Genomic DNA, 22,107 nt, shown 5'->3' on the forward strand with positions numbered 1-22,107 from the left:
GGGTGTGGAGCATGTCTCCACTAATGGCTCACCTCCCTCTCTCTGTTGCAGGCTCAGCGTATTACGACAACGTCCGCCCCTTGGCCTACCCTGATTCGGACGCTGTGCTCATCTGCTTTGACATCAGCCGCCCAGAGACGCTGGACAGTGTACTCAAGAAGGTCAGTGTCTGGTGCTCTGTCATGGCCGCTGTCCCGTGAAGCAGGCTATGTCATTACAGCCCAGGGTGCCACTCTGGGAATTTGTAGCCCAAGGCCTGTGGAAATGGGGTCAGGGCATTGCCATGGGCCAGGTGAATGCCCCGTCGACCCTCTAGGTCCGACTGTGTGTCCTGGCCATTGTCTAACACCCAGCTCAGAATGGTGTCGGGCTCTCTGCTCACAGGGACGGGGCCCTGAATGGTGGGGCGAGATGGCCTGTGCACACTTGCTCACCTGGTGCGCTTTCCCCCTCCCCCAGGGTGCTCACACTGCCTGGGAAAGGACCAGCTCTTTCCTGGAGTGAGGCTCTTGATACCTGAGCCCTTCTGGAGGGGCCAGTCCCCTGCCATGAGCCAGGTCAGAGGCCACTTTTCTCATCCCTACCCTTGACAGCGGCTGCTGCCTCCCCCCACATGGGATGCAGCAGAAAGTGACACATTTCAAACTGAAAGGCGCCCATATGAACAGTGCAGCTCCTGGATGGCTGGAGAAGGGAGTGTGTGCGTAGGAGTAGGATGGCTTGGTGAGTGTTCTGTTTTTAATGAAGCCCTCAGAAAGCGCTGTGCATCTCAAAGGCCTGGTTAGCACCCCCAGCAGCTGGCGTGCTAGGAATTAGCTCATGAGAGTCGAGAAGTGGGCCTGGTGCCTATTTTCTTGTGACTGGAGAGTTCATTAGCTGGCTCAGTCCCCCTCAGGTCAGCGTATGCACCGTGGAGAGGGCGGCGGTCAACTCCCCACAGACTGACAACAGAAATAACCAGCTGTGCCACTGAATCTCAGACCTGTCTGAGAATAAGATGAATTGGCATGAGGGTGTTGGCCAGGCAGAGGGCCATGGTTAGTCCATGGGCACTTGGACGCTGCCTGCCACGGGCCACTGGCAGCATAAATCTGAGCTGACCGGTCAAGCTTCTCCACTAGCAGCTAGAGGTTTGTCTAGTGAAAGTTTAGCACCTTCCAGCAAAGCCGTTCTGTGTGGCTGGTAATAGTATGTCCGATCTTAGAGCTACCCAGGGATAACAGATTTTGGGTAGAACTTCAGCAGACCTGCATGCACTATGTGGTACAGAGATGGAAGGCTACCAGGGACAACCTGCAGCACTGCAAGGAACGGTGCCGGGAAAGCACTTCCCTCTGAGTTAGCACTGAGTGACCCAACATCCCAGAATTTTGCCTATGGGTATCATGCTGTCGGAGCAGCCTCCTTTCTGGTGAGCTGCAAAACCCACATCTGTGACCCGATAGCACTTCCTGTTACCCTAGCATCCTGGCCAAACTCGGATGGGCCATTACATTCCCTCGGCTGAGATTCCTCCTGCAGTTCTCACTGCAGTGCACCATTGCTGTGCTCTGTGAAATAGCTGCTCTGTCCCTCTCCGGAGGGGTGCCATGGCTGATATCTGCTTTGAAAAGCACTTTGGTGTCCCGTGGAGCGAAAGACCCTGCAGAAATCTAAGATCACTATTGTTGCTCCCGCTAACAAGCCCCAAGTTACTGGACTGGCCCAGACACTGGCTTCTGAATAAGTCACGTTGTGGTGTCTGGCCTGGTGACCCCCACAAAGTTTTGCCAACTGCTGAGCTGAAGCAAATGCCTCTTGTTCAGCTGTTCCTGCTGATAGGGAGCACTGGGAGGTGGGGCTGGGACTGCAAGATCCTGGCAAAGGGGACAAAGACCCTTAACAACTCGCTCAGTGTTTGAATCCAAACCAGCTCCCTAGATCTGGCTCTCTCTGTTTAGAGGGCGGCAGGCTGCATGTGGACGGTAAGGAGACTCATTGCCCAGTTTAAGGATCTGCAGAATAATAGCAACAGCAAATCATTTCTACCTTAATGAGCAAGAAACCCACTAATTATCCTGAGCCGGCATTTATTTATGGCCCTGTTTGCATACACTTCTGTGCTGTTAAATGCAAGATGTTCCCTCCACAGCCTTCCCAGATGCCTCAAATACTATTAGGCAATGTCTTTTTGATATGGCAACTTAAAATAAACCCTAAAACACCAGGGATTTCTTAAGTACCTCTGAGTAGATGCCTTGTTTCCTTTGGCGCAGGTTTTGCAGCCTTCAGAGGTGAGGAGAATGCCTAAGACACCATGAAGTGGAAATAGGGTTTAGCTTTTGATATCAAATTAGTAAGGATAATAAAGCTGCCTAATAAAGCCCTGGGCCAAGATGCTAATTCAGCAGAGGAATCTTTTTACTATCACAGCCCGTCTGATGCCTAGGATGCAAAACCTGAACGAGCATTTGATTCGTGGAGCCCTAGTTTATATAAACAGCATGTCACACTGAGGGGGAAGGAGCCACCTGAGAGAATCCAAACAAACAGCTTGCTAGTATATACAGCCTGGGCTTTCGTGGTGCAGTGCCTTAATCCTGACAGGTCTTGGTAGTGCAGCCCTGTGTCTGGGACCCACGGCAAACTCCAGTCCCAGTGTCCCTCTCCAGCATCTGCCTCATGCAGATTAACTTCTGCCTGGTTACAGATCAGAATCAGGCCCCTCTCTCTCCAGTGTAGGGGACTGTCCTTTTGGGGCTGCAGTAGTTTGGAGCCTAGTTCGGGTGGCCCTGCTGCTCCACCTTCTCCAGGATCGGGATCTCTATCCCCTGGATGAATGCTGATGTTTGCGTTCAAGCTACAAAGGAACTTTAGGCACCTGCCATCCGAAGCCTCTGAGTCATGGCAACTGGCAGTGATATCCAAGACCGTGGAATCTCCCGTGAGCTGTGCAATCAGCTGCTGGTGCAGTGGAATTGCTGAGCAGCACAGAAGCTGCCTGTGTCCCTGGCCACAGGTGTGGACAGTCTGTGGGGAAGCAAACACTGAGGCCCACCCTCCTGGTGGAATAGATGGTGTTTCTCTCTCTCTCTAAGTCCAGCTGTGGCTGCTCTGCCCTGATGTTTGCAGAATGAAACCGGTGCTATTCTGAGTCATGTATTTTTCCATCAGACCGTGGGCACCAGGTCGTCTTTTAATTGCCTGGAATATTTTCCCTTCGGCTCCTCTAGTAGGATATTGCTAGTTCTGAGTGAAGGCTGGATGAGTTGAGATGCTGGGAGTTTCTGCTCACTGTCTGGCTGCACCTCCCAGCACTGAGCACCGTAGCCAGGTAGCTGACTCCAGATCACAGCAAGGGCGACCTAGACAAATCTTCTTTGGGGAGGGGTGGAGGGCGGAGAGGTCACAGGGGATGGTTTTATTTTCTGCTGCTGCCACTGAGCTGCATGCTGGAGCTTCAGAAGCTGCCAGTTAGAGCAGAGGAAATGGCCGTTTGATGCCCTAGCCTATTCCTTCCAGGGCTCCCAGTTCCTAAGGCCACTGGCCATGGCTGTGTTCTGAAGCCTGACAGGCAAACCAATTCCGAGTTTGCTGTGCAAATAGCTCCCTGCTGACTGGGGTGTCTTGGAAACAGTTGTGCAGAGGGCTCAGCTAGGGCACCCTTTGAAGTGCCAGATCTGTGCACCAGACTGTGTGGTCATTACTTTTCCTTAGTTAAGCCCAGAAGTGGCTTCCTGGGGGCCCACAGTGGGGGATGGGAGCTTAGGCTTAGCAGGTCTGCAAGGCACATCTGGAACAAGTAGCAGAAAGCCCCCTATTCAAGAGACACTCTGCTAATTCCCTGCCTGTGACCATCAATAACGTGCCCTAGTGAGCTAATCGCCCTTCGAACAGCTGTGCCCCCAGCTTGGAAAGGGCATCTGCACTGGAGGGCTTTGCAGCTTTTTCCAGCCTCATCCCATTAAAGCCTCATGTTAGATTCAAAAGGCAACTGTCCCTGTGTTTTCCCATCCTGGCCTCCAGGTACCCAGCCACTCCCAGCATGTGCACTGGCTGAGTGTTTTGTAATGGGATACGGCAAAGTCCCCTCTGGCGTGTCTAGTTTCAGCAAATCCAGGTGCGATCTTGCATACCCCTTTCCCCCCCACCCCTGTGTCTCATGGACCCCGGGCTTCTTTGACATCAGTCCCCCTGATTTGGGGTTGCTGGGGCTCCTGCCCTGGCAGGGTAAATCCATGTCAGCAGTATCTGGTTAGGGACGCCTGTTCTGAAGCGAGCGCCCATGCAAACTCGTGGGGCGGGGACGGCATGGGCCAGGGCCCTGGCGTGCAGCCTGGAGAAGGCCGAGGCCTCTCCCTCGCTGGGAGCCCAATGCCGGTCCGTAAATCGCAGGCTGGCTGACACTGAGCCGAGCCAGGGAGCTGAGAGTGAGGGTGGAGCTGGCGGTTCAGAGAGATTTTTCCCTGAGGGAAGCTTGCCTGGGCTGGGGGCCAGCTGCTGCTAACTGAAGGCCAGGGTGGGCAGGGGGAAAAACGGGGCCTGTCAGCTGCAGCTGCCTGGAGTCTCTGGGGAGCTCCCTGCCAGCCGGCTGCAGGTAACCTGCTGAAAGCAGCGCCCCACCCCTGTGGAGCACGGCTCCAGCGACAGGGCCTTGGGGTTCTTGTCACTGAAAAAGAGACTCAGCCAGTGGAAAGAGCTCCGTTCTGTGCTGACTGGGCCAGGTGGGGTCCTCGGATACACTGCCTGCCAGCCAGCATGGAGCACTGTGTTCTGGTGGAAGGGGGAAGGCACGGATGGGGAGCCAGGACTCCTGGGTTCTCTCCCCAGCTTGGAGAGGGGAGTAGGTCCTAGTGGGTTAGAGCGGGCAGGGCGGACGGGGAGCCAGGACTCCTGTGTTCTCTCCCCAGCTCTGGGCAGGGAGTGGAGCTGGAAGACATGTCCGACACACAGTACTATTACGATTGCCCTTGCCTGCTTTCCTGAGGTGCCCCCATTAGGCCCCCCCTGCTGGCAGCAAGGGGCTGTGCCCAAAGGGCTAGAGTCTGCTAATGCCCCTTGCTGGCTCCTGCTGCACCCTGGGCAGCTGTCTTGCTGCCAGGATGCAGGTGGGGGGGGGGGAGAGCCCTAGCCCCTCTCGGTGAGAGCCCTGCGAGCTGCCACTGAACCCCACCCCTGTGTTGCTCTCTCCCGCAGTGGCAAGGGGAGACCCAGGAGTTCTGCCCCAACGCGAAGATCGTGCTGGTTGGCTGCAAGCTGGACATGCGGACAGATCTGAACACCCTCCGGGAGCTCTCCAAGCAGCGCCTCATCCCCGTCACACACGAGCAGGTGAGCTTCTCCAGGAGACTCCAGGGGGTGGGGTATGCCCCAAGTCCGGCTAGCTACAGGAAGCCCTGCTGATGGACGGGAGCTGGGCTGCATGCCCTCCATTGTGCTGGGACCAGCAGCCAGGCCTCTCTCTGCCTGCTCCGGAGCTGGTGTGGCCCAGGCTCGATGGAGCAGGCAGCTCTGGCTCGCAGACGCTCTTCTCTCCGCCCTCAGTGCGAGCTGGGTATATTCTTAGCCCTCTCGCTGAATATTCAGGTTGCGGGCGCCTCCCAGGAGCCGTTACTCTGCATACAGGCGTCCGTTTCTGGTTCGCACCTAGCAGCTAAAATTACTTCCCTAGAAGGTGATGAAGACACTTGATCTCGCCTATAGAGCGGGTGGTAACGGCAGCGGGGGTGGGGCTGCTCTGAGGTGGGAGGGCTCCCTGGGCTCGAGCAGGAAGCTCTTTCTCCACTCGGTGACCAGGGTGACTTGCCGGGCTGGCTGCTGCAGACTAGGTGGAGTGAAAGCCCCAGGCCAGCGTTCAGTGACTGCAGTTGGGGGCAGAGCCCTAGTGCTGAATGTTGCTTATCTGAGCAGATCATGGCCCGTTGGAGGCTGTTACTGCTTCTGATCATGAGACCGCCGCAGCTTGGAGCAAGCTGTGAGTAAGACAGAGGATGCTGCTGTCTGTGGGTTCATCTGGCACCAGGGTTGGGCTTCATTCCGTCCTGCTGCATTAGACCACCCCTCCAAGGAAGCCACTGCTCAATTTCCCTGAGACTGGCCCTTAGGTTGGGTGCCCCAGTGCAAGCCACATGATGATCCATTCGCTGTCAGATGGGTGAACACATCCCTGAGTGTGGCACGTTCTCCCAGAGCATGCAGGAGTTGCGGTCACAGACGGATTCAGTCCTGCCTTCTGCTGCTTTGGCACATGCTGCCCAGTACCCAATAACCTCTCCAGGGCACTGATGCCAATCCGCCAGATGCATGGGAATTGCCGCATAGTCTTTGATGGGGGGAGTTTTACCTGCCAGATTTCAAGGGAGTGAACTGGGGTGAAAGCGCCAAAGGAGAAATTCACCCTGTCCAGGGGGCCAGTGCAAGGCCCACTCAAGCTGAAGCCCTTTCCAATCTGTTTAATCAAATTGATGCAAACTGGCGCATGGCATGGACGCATGTTTTGGTGCAAGAGCAGTTTTATTTCAGCTTGTCTTAAACCAGTTCTTAACTGATGTAAACTAATCTGAAGTTAACGTGGTTTAAACTGAAATCAGCACATCCACACAGTGGTTTGCATGGTTTAACATCCTGCCTTTGGTTAAATGGCAAAACTGTGTGCAGCCAAGGCCTGAGACAGCAGCGCTTTGCCCCTGAGCTGAGTGCTCAGCCTCATCTCTTTGGCATTGCTGGGGAGTAAGGGGGGAGACACATGTTGCCCCGGCTGCATCCGTCACCCAGCTGCAGCCTCCTGGCATCCCCTTTAGAACTGTCGGGCTGTCCTTGCTTCCTGTGGACTGAAACCTGTTCTCTGTTTATGGCACCACGGCGTCAGCTTGCAGGGGAGGGATAAATGATGCTGTGGTTTTACTTGTTCAAGGTTGCGCACTGGGACAAGGGGATGATTTCCCCTCCGGGTTCACTACTAGGGTGTCGGTGCAGGTCGGGCAGCTGAGATGGTGTCACAAACATGCATTGGAGACACAGAGCTCACAAGTCCTCCCATTGCCTCTTCTAGGTGCCAGGGCTGCAGTCATTTAAGGAGCAGGTGTTTGGCTGAGTGATGAGCAAATTCCCACTTTTAGGCAGCGTGGATTCAGGGTCCACTATCCAGAAGTGGAGGGGAGGGATTCCGTCTGCCATGGGACCTGTGTGGGGTTAAGGCACTGGCCTGGGGAGCTCTTGGTTCAACATGTGACCTTGGGAAAAGTCTCTACATCTCTCTGGGCCTCAGTTCCTTGCCTGTAAAATGGGGACAATAATCCAGCCTTTGTCTGTCTATTTGACAGGCCAGGGATGGTCTCAATGTATACACAGCACCCAGCACAATGGGACCCCAATCTCCAATAATTCACGGTAATAATGTGCCAATCACAAGAGAAGGGTCTAATAGATGGGAAGCTGCCTAGGCAGCCAGTGCCTGGTAACTCTGGGGCTCTTGCACCAGGACAAGCTGGGAGCAAAGGATAGGAGAAAAGAAAGAAGCTGTTCTGTGGGGTAAATGTTCTTGTAGTTAGAAGCAGGTGACGAGACCAACCCCCCTGTTCTCTCACTGCCCATTGGGAGCTGGTGCCATTTATCTCGATTATCTCACCGCGGTGAGCACGGCAGTTACTGTCCCTCGTCTCCCCACAATGGCTGAGCGGCTCTAACTTCTGCCAGGAGCGCACAAAGGCCCTGCCTCTCTCCCTTGCTGGTGTCTCTGTGGGTAACGTGGTCCCAGCCCTACTGCTTGTTCAGGCTGGCCTGTGGAAATGGAACAGCCTTGCATGAGCTCCTGGAGCCCTGCTGGAGCACGAGCATCCAGCGTGGCAGAGCACCGGCATGTGGAGCTGTCAGAGGCAGGGGTGGTTGAGTCAAGCCATTACGTGTTCTTAATCCCAGGCCATGCTGCCTGCCCAGGGGCTGGGAATGTGAAGAACCTGTAATCGAATGCCTAGTTCAGGGGAGGATATGCACCCCAGCCCTCTCGTGCCTCAGACGCCAAGCGAGAGTCGGGAGGAAAGGCCGCCTTGCCCTCCTGCCATCTGAGAACAGGCCCTCCTGCCTGTCACAGGCTGATTCTGCCCACAGCTGGGATATTAGTGAACCGGCACCTGACACCAGCGTTCCTGGCACTGCCATCCCATTGGCACCTACAGTGCCGGCTGCTCAGGAGGCTTGTCTGCACCCAGTGCTCTCACTGTTAGGAGAGGGGATGAATTAACATTGTGTGAGAGCAGCTTCCCGCTGAGCTGTACTTACTGCCTGCAGCTGCCAGCACACGCAGGCTGATGCCGTGTGAACGGATGCTGCCAGTGGCTGCCATGCAAACGCTTCTCTCCCTTCCCCAACTCCTAGGGCAGCACGCTGGCACGGCAGGTGGGGGCAGTGGCCTACGTGGAATGCTCCTCCAAGGTCTCTGAGAACAGCGTGCGGGATGTCTTCCACGTAACCACGCTGGCCTCCGTGAACAGGATGCACAAGAATCTCAAGCGCAGCAACTCCAAGCGGGGACTGAAGCGGGCGTCTCAGATGCCCAGCAGGACAGACTTGTTGAATGACACAGAGATCAGAAAAGACCGAGCCAAGAGCTGCTCCATCATGTGACAAATGGGCTGTAAATAGTGTGTGTGTGCGTGTGTGTGGTGTTCGTTTTGTACAGTAACGGGCCTAGACAAAGGCGCCAGCCTGCCTTCCCAAGGCTTTTCTTTTAGTCTCTCTAGGTCTGAGAGACGCTAGCTGCAAATCAGGGTGCATGTGTCACCCCCCCACCACGGAGACTTCTGGATTGGCTGTTGCTGTGCTGACTGCTTGGGGTAAAGGAACCACTCAGCAGAGGAATATTCAGGTGCTGGAAAGTCTGTGCTGAAGTGAAAGGAAAAAAAAGCATGTGTGAGAATCTCCTGTACACATGTCTCCCTGAGTATGTGCGGCTGTACCGACACACAGCTCGCACGGGGACAGGTGGTGGGGTCTGGAACGGAGGCCAGGGAAGTGGGGGGGGGGGGAACTGTCAGTGACAGTGTTCCTGGGCCGAAGAAATAATATCCCAATAACCTTTTAGGATTAAAAGCAGCAGGTGAGTCAGTGGTGCCCAGCTGGTGACTCACCACTGGAAGGGACTGGCTCCAGCTGTAAGGCAGGGTCACTGTAGGAAGTAGGAGACCTGGGTCAGTGAGCTGGGAGGGAAAGGCTCCCTGGGGTGGACTATAACCCAGTGGGGTTTTTAGTCAGCCCCTAGTGGAGGACAGATAATTTGCCCCTTCTGAGACATTTGAATTACATCAAACTCTGTTTAAATGGTTGTGATCTACCCATGGGGAGACCTGGCCCCAGAGGAGAGGTCAGTCCCAGCCGATGCACCCTATGAACTGTGGTTCCCTTTAGCAAGCAGGTGCTATTTGGGAGAATGTGTAGAGCAGCTGATAGCCGGGTGAGTAACTGTATTGCTCCCTGCCATGGGCAGCTGCACCCTGAAGCATGCAGCATCCGACAAAGCAATCCACAATAACCAACCAAATCCTGTTCTCCAGCCCTTCCCAGCTGCAGATCATGTTGCATGGTGCCCGTGTTTATTTGGTTTGAATCCTCGCCCCCCCGCCTCCCATCTCCACTATACCAGTGGGAGGGATGGAACGTCCTATCTTGCTAGCCCCCTGTAATCGGCCTGCTACTACCACCTCTCATGGCTTCTAATGTCCTCTAATGCCTTTGACTACAAGCTTAACTTTGACTTGATGTCACACAGACACTTTAAGGGAAAACACCAACCTCATTGCCTGGGCCCATCTGTGTTGATGGGCTGCAGGAATCTAATAAACAATGTCATTGGAAAACAGAAGGTGCTCGGCTGTGTTTCTTTTTAACGAATGCAGCAGAACTGGGCCCCTGCCCCGCAAAATGGGTTCATCATCTCGTTCCTGGTGGCGTCACTGCGGGTCACACACACGGGCCTGGCACAGGTGAGAGAAGCAGCATGTTAGGCTGCACGCAGTCACTCTGGCAGCTCGATACTTGTCTAAGTCGACATGCACTCCGTCCTATGTCTCTAAACCATTCGCTAGGTTTGCAGCATGCTCCTCCGCCCTGTTAGCACTGGGGCAATGCAGGCCAGTGTGGGCTGCCCCAGGCTTCGCTGTATCGCCCTTGGCAAGTGGCAATAATGATTGGCTCCTGATTTCAGTGGCAGCCAGTCTTGTTTTGAAGCAATGGAGAATCCACCTCTGCCCTCAGTAGTGTGGCCCAATGGTTAATCACCTGCCTTATTTCTAACAGGAATTTTCCTGGGTGCCAGATTCTAGCCCTTGGGTCTCGTTCTGCTGTCCTCCACGAGATTAAAGCGCTGGCTAGTACCTGGTATCGGCTCCCTACGGAGGTACTTAGACACTGTTATCACGGCACCTCGCAAGCTTTTTGATAAACAGAATATGCTTTTTGCAGTCTCTCACTATCAGGCTTTTCCTCCAGCCCCTCAATCATTGTGGCTCTGTTTAGCGCCCACTCCAATTTTTCAACAACCTTTTTAATATGTGGACACTGGAACTGTATAAATTAGTCCAGAATTGGGCTCGCCAATGCTGCACACAGAGGTAAAACCGCCTACCCACTCCACTGTTTATACAGCCCAGCATCACATTAGTCCTTTGTGCCACAGCATCACACTGGGAGCTTGTGCTGAGTCACTTGTCCACCTTGACCCCTAAATCATTTTCAGGGGTCACTGCTTTCCAGGCTCTAGCTTTGCATTTGGCTGGAGTAACATGCATTTCATCTGAACAGGCCCAAGTTACTAAGCTTTGGGTCACCTGCCAATTTTATCAGCAGCAATTTTTTATAATTACTTCCAGCTCATTGCTGAAAACGTTTAATAGCATCAAACCTAGCACTGATCCCTGCTCTGCTCTGATAGAAACTTGCCCATTTGACACCAGTTCCCCACTGCTGGCTACTTTTTGAGGTCTGTCAGTTAGCCAGAAATTAATCAATTTCACACGTGCTTTCCTGGTAGCGTATAGTGCTAATTTTTTAATCAGAATGTCATGGTACTAAATCAAACACCTTATAAAAGTCTGAGTGTATTACATCTACGCAGTTCGCTTTGTGCTGGATTCTCCATCACTGGAAATTTTAAAGTCAAGATTAGAGGTTTTTCTAAAATATATTCTCTAGTTCAAGCACAACTATTGGACTTGAAGCAGGAATTAATACAGGGAAGTCTCATGGCCTATGTTATGCAAGAAGTCAAATGAGAATAGATGATCACATTGGTCCCGTCTGACCTTAGAGTCTATGAACCTTATCAGCCAAACTTGCTATCTCATCAAAGAATGACCGATTTTCCATTAAATCATGTTGACTGGCATTATATTCCTGTCCTTTAACTCTATAGTAATTGAATTCCTTATTAGCTTTTCCATTATTTTGCCTAGGAGTAATGGCAAATCCAATGTTAAGCATCCTACAGTTACCTGAGTCATCCTGCTTGCCCTTTTTAAATAGTGTTGCAACATTAGCACCTTTCCAGTCTTCTGGCATTTCTCTAGTGTTACGCAATTTATTAAAAATTAACATTAGCAGGCTAGAGCACTCCTCAGCCAGCTCTTTTAGGACTCTTGGGTACATGTCAAAAAGCTAATGTACTCAATGCTTTTTTTGCCTCTGTTTTCACTAACAAGGTCAGCTCCCAGACTGCTGCGCTGGGCATCACAGAATGGGGAAGAGATGGCCAGCCCTCTGTGGAGATAGAGGTGGTTAGGGACTATTTAGAAAAGCTGGACGTGCACAAGTCCATGGGGCCGGACGAGTTACATCCGAGAGTGCTGAAGGAATTGGCGGCTGTGATTGCAGAGCCCTTGGCCATTATCTTTGAAAACTCGTGGCGAACGGGGGAAGTCCCGGATGACTGGAAAAAGGCTAATGTAGTGCCAATCTTTAAAAAAGGGAAGAAGGAGGATCCTGGGAACTACAGGCCGGTCAGCCTCACCTCAGTCCCTGGAAAAATCATGGAGCAGGTCCTCAAAGAATCAATCCTGAAGCACTTACATGAGAGGAAAGTGATCAGGAACAGTCAGCATGGATTCACCAAGGGAAGGTCATGCCTGACTAATCTAATCGCCTTTTATGATGAGATTACTGGTTCTGTGGATGAAGGGAAAGCAGTGGATGTATTGTTTCTTGACTTTAGCAAAGCTTTTGACACGGTCTCCCACAGTATTCTTGTCAGCAAGTTAAAGAAGTATGGGCTGGATGAATGCACTATAAGGTGGGTAGAAAGCTGGCTAGATTGTCGGGCTCAACGGGTAGTGATAAATGGCTCCATGTCTAGTTGGCAGCCGGTGTCAAGTGGAGTGCCCCAGGGGTCGGTCCTGGGGCCGGTTTTGTTCAATATCTTCATAAATGATCTGGAGGATGGTGTGGATTGCACTCTCAGCAAATTTGCAGATGATACTAAACTGGGAGGAGTGGTAGATACGCTGGAGGGGAGGGATAGGATACAGAAGGACCTAGACAAATTGGAGGATTGGGCCAAAAGAAATCTGATGAGGTTCAATAAGGATAAGTGCAGGGTCCTGCACTTAGGATGGAAGAATCCAATGCACCGCTACAGACTAGGGACCGAATGGCTAGGCAGCAGTTCTGCGGAAAAGGACCTAGGGGTGACAGTGGACGAGAAGCTGGATATGAGTCAACAGTGTGCCCTTGTTGCCAAGAAGGCCAATGGCATTTTGGGATGTATAAGTAGGGGCATAGCCAGCAGATCGAGGGATGTGATCGTTCCCCTCTATTCGACACTGGTGAGGCCTCATCTGGAGTACTGTGTCCAGTTTTGGGCCCCACACTACAAGAAGGATGTGGATAAATTGGAGAGAGTCCAGCGAAGGGCAACAAAAATGATTAGGGGTCTAGAGCACATGACTTATGAGGAGAGGCTGAGGGAGCTGGGATTGTTTAGTCTGCAGAAGAGAAGAATGAGGGGGGATTTGATAGCTGCTTTCAACTACCTGAAAGGGGGTTCCAAAGAGGATGGCTCTAGACTGTTCTCAATGGTAGCAGATGACAGAACGAGGAGTAATGGTCTCAAGTTGCAATGGGGGAGGTTTAGATTGGATATTAGGAAAAACTTTTTCACTAAGAGGGTGGTGAAACACTGGAATGCGTTACCTAGGGAGGTGGTAGAATCTCCTTCCTTAGAGGTTTTTAAGGTCAGGCTTGACAAAGCCCTGGCTGGGATGATTTAACTGGGAATTGGTCCTGCTTCGAGCAGGGGGTTGGACTAGATGACCTTCTGGGGTCCCTTCCAACCCTGATATTCTATGATTCTATGATTCTATGTCATCTGGGCCTGATGATTTAAAAATATTTATCCCTAGCTGATGTTGTCTAACATCCTTTCTTAGTTACTAATGGGCTGCTATCCTCATGTGATGTGAATACATCATCCTGCTTCTTTCAAAATACAGACGAGATATTTACTGAACGTTTGTGCCTTTTCTGCAGCATTATTAATAATTTTGCCATCTCCAGCTAGTAATGGGCCTATACCATTGCTAAGATTTCTTTTGTTCCTAATATACTTTAAAAACTCTATCTTACTGTCCTTAGCCCTGTCAGCCATGGATTTCTTTTTCTTGATGTCTTTAGCTTCCCATATAAATTGCCTACGTAACTTCTAATTTGTATTGTTTGCAATCCACTGCCCCTTTTTCCATGGTGTTATATGTTGTTTTTCAATTTCTAATTGCTGCCTTCATGTCACCATTGAACCAGGATGGGCTTTCAGCCAAAGTTGCTCTCTTTTTCGATTGTGGAATTGTGGCTTTTTGGCCATCTCATACATTTTTTTTTTTTTTTAAGAACTCCCAACTTTCATTCATGTTTTTTGTCATAATTTTCTTGGCTTTGGGAAGTTAGCTCTTCTGAAGCACCAAATGTCTATATTATTGGTTGGGACTCTTTTTTGTCCATATTGAATGCACTCAGGTCACATTTCCCAGTCCCTAGGCAATCAGCAACTTCCAGTCAAGTGAGCGATTCATAAAGCCACTAGCTGTTGTTCTCTAACACACTGTTATGAACACAACCTGGAAATAAATCTCTGTTCCTGGGCATTGTATGAACACAAGTTGTACTAAGTATCTTGTATAACAAAGGATTTAAAAGCCGTGATAATCCTCAATGGCATGTTCTCACCTAGGAAGGGCTGGTCACACCCATCTCAGGTAAACATAGATGGGCAACAAAAACCTTTAGGCAACTTCTGCATGAGGAGGGAGAGAAAACCCTGGTTTACAGAGTGGGGACCATGCCCAGGACATATAAGATAGTGAATGGGCTGTAGGACACAGAGCAGGCTCTCCTAGCCATCCTCTCTCGGTACAGAGGAGCCAGGGGATAGTCAGTGAAATTAAAAGGCAACTCATTTAAAAGTGACCAGAGGTCGCACAATGAGTGGGTGACAATGTCAGAAGCAGAACTCCCAGTGCCCAGGTCTAGCTGTTGCCCCCTGACCCTCAGGCACCTGCAGTAGACTCAGCACTCTTCGCTTTCCCTTCAGTTAATGAGAAAATGCAGAATCTGGATTGTGCTGTGGCTGGCGCAGAGCAATTAATCTATCAGAAAGAGGCGTGAGTACTATCCAGCAGGTCCCCAAGTGACTGGCGATCCTTTCCCATTGTCTCAGGTCACTGGTGCAGAAAGACAACTTGGCCCTTAGCGGTGCCGGCACTTAGCGTAGCTGTGACCTTCGTGTCCTGCTGGTGTGTGTTTTATAAAAAAAGTAACTTTCCAGGCTCTTGCTGCTTAACTGGCCCTCGGGGAAGGAGCGAGACTGACGGAGGGACATTCATCCCAGAAGCTTTGGGTGGGAGAGTGCAAGAAAATACCAGTATTAAGGGCCAGTGAGGCAGTCTCCATGACCATTTATCAGCAAGCAGCTGAGCTGGCTCCCCAGAAGGGGAAGCAAAGAGATGTTAAAGCCCTCCAAGGGGAGGCCTCTGGTGTCCTCGCTAATTCTCAGCAGCAGGCGCCAGGCTCCCTGCCTGAGGGAATGACTCTTCCACTGCAGGTGATCAGCTGCATGAGGACAGTGGGGTTCAGTATGGCTAGCACTGGCAGCTAAGGAAGCAATTTCCAGGATGATGGAGCTGGGGTGTGCACGGATCATCAGCCTGGGTCACGTGTCTGCTGCTGTGGTGTGCCACTTTTGGTACCCCTGCATTTGGGGGGCTCCCATGGCACCTGCATGTGTGGGGTGCCCATGACACCTGCATGATGAAGGAGAGAATGAACTGCATGCATGCTTGGAGACTTGGATGTGTTTGTGGAGGGGAAGAGAGGCCTGTGACCTGCCTGCACAGGGCAGGGCTCCCCAGCATGTGGCCACTGAACTGCTGCTCAGCCAAGGGTGGGATTTACTTTGTCTCCATGCAGCAGCCTCCCTGTTTCTCACACCCCTTTAATTTGCAGTGAGGCGTTGGGCTGAACATGAACAATGAACCCCAGCCCCCCTGGGCAAGGGGTGCAGCGGCACCAGCCCCTCTTACCTACAGCACCTGCCTGCTCCCAGAGGAATGCCACAGCCCCACGTCACGCTGGCAGACATCCAGTGCCACCCCCCAGCTGCACAATCCTGCTAGGTGCTGTGCCCTCCTCCAAGGTGCTATCCATGCGCAGCCCGCACTGCTGCCCAGCCATGCACCTACTGCATCATCTGTAAGCTTAAGAGGGGACAAGGTGGCTCTGCTCCCAGCAGGACTGTGTGCTCGGGTTTTGCCAGCTGAATGAATACACTGTCGCTCTATTGCTGGGTTATGGTGCAGCCAGCTCCATTGGGCCTCGCCTCTCCTGATGCAGCAGGATGTTTACCGGTGGCATTTGCTTCTGGCAACAGCAGGAACTAGGTCTTATTCTTTCCAGCAGCCACCTACTGACCCCCCACCCTCCTGCAGCCTGTGTCCAGTGCGAGCATCAGGTGACTCATTCTCGGCTGGAGTTTCTCCCTTGTTGGCCCCTGACATGGTCTGGCAGCTAAACCTAGGAGTTTGCCACTAATGAGTTAATTAATTTGATCTTTAATACTTCATAAAATGTTGTGTCTTTATTAATATTGAAGAGTTTATGACAAATTAAAATTTAGGGCCCAGCCCCGGGTGCATTGGCTGCATTTCCCCCACACAGAAGCTCAACTACAAGCTCTGTTCTGTGTTTGTACAGCGCCTAGCACAACGGGGCCCTGGTCCATGACTGGGGCTCCTGGCTGCTACGGCTGAAAAGGCACGTTCCCTGCTAAGAAGTCAGGCCGCTGGGAAAAAGCTCTGACTAGGACAGGTGAAGCAGATGGATACTGCAGCCGAATGGGCTGGGAGGGCGTGTTTCTTCCCAGGACCTGGTTCAGCACACAGAGCCATCTGGGTGAATCTAATCCGAACTGGCAGTTCCAACTGACCTCTGAGCTGGGGTGAGATTCCCAGAAGGTCACACAGACTTTTCCCTGAACTTGTTTTCTTAATGGTTTTTCTCAGTGAGGCAGTAACTGTCTTCCCAGCACAAACCCACTTCCCTCCCAGGCCTGCCCCACCGTGAGAGACAGCAGCAAACGCGCTGGACAGCGCAGAAGCAATCTGCGTGGGCGAGGAACGACCGGGCTGTCTGGTTTGACGGCCAGACCTCTGCAATTCTGCAGCACCGGGGGTCAGAGGGCAGGGGCCGCAGCCACAGAACTAGAGTCAAAGTGACATTCATTAAGGGCTCCCCCCTGGACGGATTGAAAGCGCAGAGAGGTGGGCTGGGTCACATCTGACAAACAGAGCTTTGGAGATCAGAAGAAGGCAGGGGAAGGTCTGATCTCTGTGAGTCAGCGGTGGGGCTGGGCGGGCGGCGGGGAGCAGGGGCAGGGAGGGCCATGGCAATAGTCAGGCCTTTTGAGCAGCTGTTTCTTTTTAGCATCACTGGAGCTGGAAGGGCAGAGGGGCCTGCTGACAGCCTGGCAGGCAGCTCGCCCTCCACAGCCACCTTCCTTCACAGAGTGCATCGTGCCCAGAAGGGGGTGAGTTTAGCTGCACCCCAAGGGCTTGACCGGCAAGAGGGAATTTGTCTTGGAGCCTGGGCCATCCGTTAACTCCTTCAGTGCCAGTGTCGACTGCACAGCAGCCAGGACACCGTCTCCAAACCCGGAAGGCCCAGGTGAGGCAAGTACCTGACATACCAGGTACATTAGGCAGGGCTGAAGGGGTTAATAATGCAGCCACTTCAGGGTGAAACTCCATGCGCCCGGTCAGTCATTGCACAAGGATCCTCCGTACCACTGCTGGGAGAGCAGACCGCTCCTGCAAGCTCTAAGGGGGTGCGGGCTGAGTGACGCCCGCTCTGCCTGGGGAACGGGGAGCAGACGCAGGTGGACTGGCCACACTGGCAATGGAGTTTTTCTGGCACTGTTGGCCACATTGCCTGGGAGGGAAGAACTGGCCTGTGACTGGCGGGACAAGCTTTGGGGGAGCCCTTCTGCTGTAGGTCCAGGTGGCCATGCAGTGCTGCCAAAGCCAGAGAGACTGGGAGCGGTTGGCTGAGCGAGCCCTGTGGCTAAAGAGCAAGGGAATGAAATCCCTTTATGGCAGCTGGAACCCACAACACCTTCTCCCCTGCAAGGTCACAAAAAAAGCATAAACCAAGGAATGGTGAAACCCCCAAACCCCTTCCTCTCCCACCTCCCTCCATGGAGGCTCAGCTGAGTCACATAGCCCACAAGCAACCTGCAGACACCAGGGCAAAACCAGGACAGCTGTCTGTTGTGCAAATCCCCAAACAAGCTGGCTTTAGCTGCAATTAAAAACCAGATGTGCACGGCTCGGGAACTCAGAGAGACACCCCTAAACTGCTAAGCAAATCAAATGACAATGTACCTCCACCCACTCTAATCTCCAAAATCAGCACTGCCCTGCTCTGCCATCTCCCCTCACCAGGAAATTAGTCTGGAACACCACAGAGAAGCTGTATTTATAGGGCTTAGCTCCACCTCCTCAAAAGCAAACTCAGTGTGACATGTACTTGGTATGCTCGGTACTGTCCACAGGTCCTTAAACAGCAGAAAGCAGGGAAGTTGCTGGCCTGGTTTCATGAAACTTCCGGGACCTTTTATTGGATAGTTTTGCAAAACTTTTTGGAGTTTCCTGAAACTATTTCTCCCATTGCTGAAAAGAGAGGGAACTGTAATTTCTATGCCTGTCTCCCTTTGCAGTGTTGTTCTAACTAACTGGAAGCCTGTGGTATGAAAACAACAACCAGTCTGCATTGAAAGTGATTTGTGACCAGTTGCTTCTAGGACAGCTGGAAAAGGACTAAAGTGAAAAGCATGCAACAGCTAGAAAACATGCCTCCCATTCGAGCCCAATGGGACGCAAATCTCAGCTGCTGGGAGTCCTGTTTTGAAATCCACAGCCTGTGACATCTGGGTGGGTTCTAAACCTGCTAAAGTGATCAACCCTTCGTTCCGCATAATAAATAGGGCCTGTATGGGGAGCTCGCTTCAGTCCTCTCATTCCAGCATGCAGCTTAATATTCTGGCACTCACTTCTCCACCAGCCTGCTTGACTATAAAGAGTCTCAGGACTCGCACAATGGTTCATTTAGCCAGGCTTTTCAAAGGAACCTCCCTCTCTCTCTAAACAGGAATAAACAAAGGACATAAAACAGGAAGCAAAATTAAGAGAAGCAGAGAAAGGAAAAAAAGCAAACCAAACCTCAAACATCTGATGGAGGGAAGGAGAGAGACAGACACTACAGACCATATGAAACGCGGTCTTACTTCTCCAAACAATGCCAGCTGCCTGCCTCAAGAGATGTAAGATGTTTTACATAAGAAACAGTGTCAGGGAAAAACAGAAGGGGAGAGCGCTTCTTTCACAGAGGAGCAGCTCCAAGGTACCCCTTGGCGTTAATGCCAGATAAATTTAGAACAAATAAAAGACAACAATACGTCCACGCACAACAGGTAACAGGCAGCCTGTGGCGTCCCCAGCCCAGGGTCAAGAAGTCAAGCTCTCTGGCTGCATTTTAACAAGCACCAGATGATTTTATGACCAGTGATGACATGATACAACAAGTGGGGCTTAGATGCCTCATTGATGGGTGTATGGGATGGACAGACAGATGCAGACCTGCAGACGCGCTCATGTTCTAGAACAGTGTTTCCCAAACTTGGGACGCCGATTGTTCAGGGAAAACCCCTGGCGGGCTGGGCCGGTTTGTTTACCTGCCGCGTCTGCAGGTTCGGCCGATCGCGGCTCCCACTGGTTGCGGTTCGCCGCTGCAGGCCAATGGGGGCTGTGGGAAGCAGTGCGGGCCGAGGGACATGCTGGCTGCTGCTTCCTGCAGCCCCCATTGGCCTGGAGCGGCGAACCGCGGCCAGTGGGAGCCGCGATCGGCCAAACCTGTGGACACCACAGGTAAACAAACCAGCCCGGCCTGCCAGGGGCTTTCCCTGCACAAGCGGTGTCCCAAATTTAGGAAACACTGATCTAGATTATAGGCTGCATCTCTGCAAGCACCGGCTGGGATTTTTTTCCCTCTTTGCAAATTTGGCGAGGTGCAGGATGCTGCACAACCCAAAATCTGATGGATCCTACATCCACCCTACCCTGGGCCACCCAGCACAGAACCTCATTCCCTGGGCTTGAGACCAGGCGCTCTAGCCAGTGGCTGCCGTGCGCTGTGCAGTTACTTCGGGACTTGCCTGAGGTCACACAGCAGGGCAGTGACAGAGGTGGGAATTGGACCTGGGTCCCCTGGGCCAGGCTGCCTGCCCGTGCAAAGCACCCACACAGAAGTTACAGCCCTGAGAAACAGTGCGCTAGACCGCAAGGAAACACTCCCCGGAAGGGAAAGGCGTGATCTCCTCTGCAGCCTGCCCCAGGAGAGGGGTCCCCAGAGGCTCCCCAGAAATATCCCAAAAATCTGCCTGGTGCTCTCAGCAAAGGAGTCGGGTAAGGGAAAAACAAAACCAAGCAGACGGGATCAATGGAACCAACACTTGAAAGAGGCTGCAGCTGAGGGAGACACAAAGCCGCTAATTAGGGCTTGCGGAAAAATTAATGCGCAAAGCAGCAAGTGCAGGTGTCCCTCCTCAAAAGCATTTCACAAGATGGGGTATGGTGAGTAGCGACCCAGCTGACTGGGACAAACAGCCCCTGCAATGGGGCTGGAGAAACCATTTGCTCGACTCTTGAGCTTCAACTTAAGGAGAAATGTAAAATCTCTCCCCTCTCTGGCATTCTAGACTAGCATAGCTACAGCTGCCCCTCTGGGGCTGCCCCCAGAAGCCAAGCACTAACCCTGTGCCAGCCCTAGACGTCCATACACCAAGCAGGGAACATTCCTGTGGGCTCAGGGAAATAGCCCAGGGGAACGAATACTGCACAGAGCCATGGGTCAGTGATCAGAACTGGCAGGAACGTGACTCAGTGCCACTGCAGTGAAGTGTAGGTGCAGACTCCTGGCAGAGCACCCCCAAGGGGAAGCAGTGCACATCGCAAGGGGAAGCTGTGGGAAGGAGTGCAGGCTGTGTGCAAAAGCAAGAGTGCATCCTGCCCTACAGCAGTGCGCAGGGAAACGGGAGAAACTGGTTCCTTAGCAGAGCTTAGCGCAACTGACAACAACATGCTGCTTTGTCCAGCATTGTTCCCAGTTCCTGTGGACTCAGACAGGCCTGGCGCGGACTTGGGCTCTTGTGGGACCATCACACCCATTGCACCCCCTTGAGCACCCCTTCCTTTGGGGGTCCTTGGGTCCACAGGGTCTGTAGGTATCTAGGCCCAGCGCAGGGAAGGAGAGACTGGAAATCAGGTTCTGAGCTGCATCCCTGATGTAACTGGCCCCTTTTCATCATAGCTAAAAGGACAGTGGGAGCGACATGGGGGGGTTCGGATTTTTCCTTCCTAACTCCCTCCTTCTATTTGTACGGATGTGTCAGGAGATTCAGAGCCCTTCCCCCGTCCTCCGAAGGCCTGTCACAGAGTCACCAGCAGTGGCCCTGCCTCTGCAACGCTGGGTTCCCGCTGCATTCGGCATGCCTGCAGTACTGTAAATCTGTGTCCAGAGGCACGTACAGAGGTGAATGACAGTGCTGCTTACAGGGAATAAAGAACACACACAGACTGCAAGCCAGGTTAATGGAAATAATGAGGGAAGGAGAGAGAGTGTTAATCTGCTGTGTGACCCATTGCACCCATGGGTTGTGCCATGCCCTCCAGCATCACAGGAGACCCTGTGCCCCCATCTCACCCATTTCTGTGTGCCCCTCATCCAAGGCTCAAAGTTCCTCATTCAAGGCTCAAAGGGAACACAGAATGGGCAGCATTGCCAACCGCAAGTGGTCAAAAATCGTGAGTCAGGCTCACCAACAATCATGAGACTGGCTTTAAAATCCCGAGATTCTGTAACAACAACAGAGGTGGGCTCTGTGTATTTGCTTTCTGCTCTTTGAGCCTTTATAGGGCACTGGGGTCACATTTGGAAGCTTTCTCCATAGCCATGAGGGCGAGAAACTTACTTTTTCTTTAAGCATTAAGCTAAAATCCTCCCAGACCCACCTGACTCCAGGAGCTGGGGCTTTAAGGAAAACAATCGTTATCATGCGACTCATGAGAGTTGGCAACACTAGTGGGGGTGGAGGTGGGGGCAGGGTTTGGAGCATGTGCCAGGTCAGCATAGTACAAGGACATGCAGCTGCTGCTGTTCCCTTCTCTGCCTCCAGCTCCCTGGGGCCTTTCCCGCCATCCTTCCCTCTAGGGCAGTGACCTCAGGGGCGCAGGAGCCCTGGGATCAGCATTGCCCGGAAAAGCTCCAGGTGTGTGAATTCACTGTGTCACTCTAGCACCATATAGTCACTCCCGCGGTGTTTTACTCTGCACAGAGCGGCAGGAGACACAGTAAAGAGCCATTTGCGGCTCGCGAGCCTCAGTCCGAGTATCACTGCTCTGGCGGCTCCATCGCCCGTGAAGCTGCTTTGGAACCCCAGACTGAGGGGGAGGGTTCAGCGGCTCTTCCATTCTTGCCCCATTTAATCCTCCCTCTCTGGCCTAGTGTCGGGCTGCTCTGTGTCTCTTCTCACTGCTCTCGCTG

General features: G+C 52.6%; 1 protein-coding gene across 1 annotated transcript in view; it reads left to right on the top strand.

The window, feature by feature from the left end:
• RND2 (Rho family GTPase 2) overlaps positions 1-9,829 on the top strand; it is a 28,798-nt gene extending 18,969 nt beyond the window's left edge. The window contains exons 3-5 of the mRNA XM_074940596.1: positions 52-161; positions 5,176-5,310; positions 8,353-9,829. Of these exons, the coding sequence (XP_074796697.1) occupies positions 52-161; positions 5,176-5,310; positions 8,353-8,601 (494 nt within the window). The 3' untranslated portion in view covers positions 8,602-9,829. The remainder of the gene's footprint in view (positions 1-51; positions 162-5,175; positions 5,311-8,352) is intronic.
• Positions 9,830-22,107: the final 12,278 nt, after the last annotated feature.

This window comes from Natator depressus, chromosome 27, assembly GCF_965152275.1.
Source record: "Natator depressus isolate rNatDep1 chromosome 27, rNatDep2.hap1, whole genome shotgun sequence".
Taxonomy (NCBI): domain Eukaryota; kingdom Metazoa; phylum Chordata; order Testudines; family Cheloniidae; genus Natator; species Natator depressus.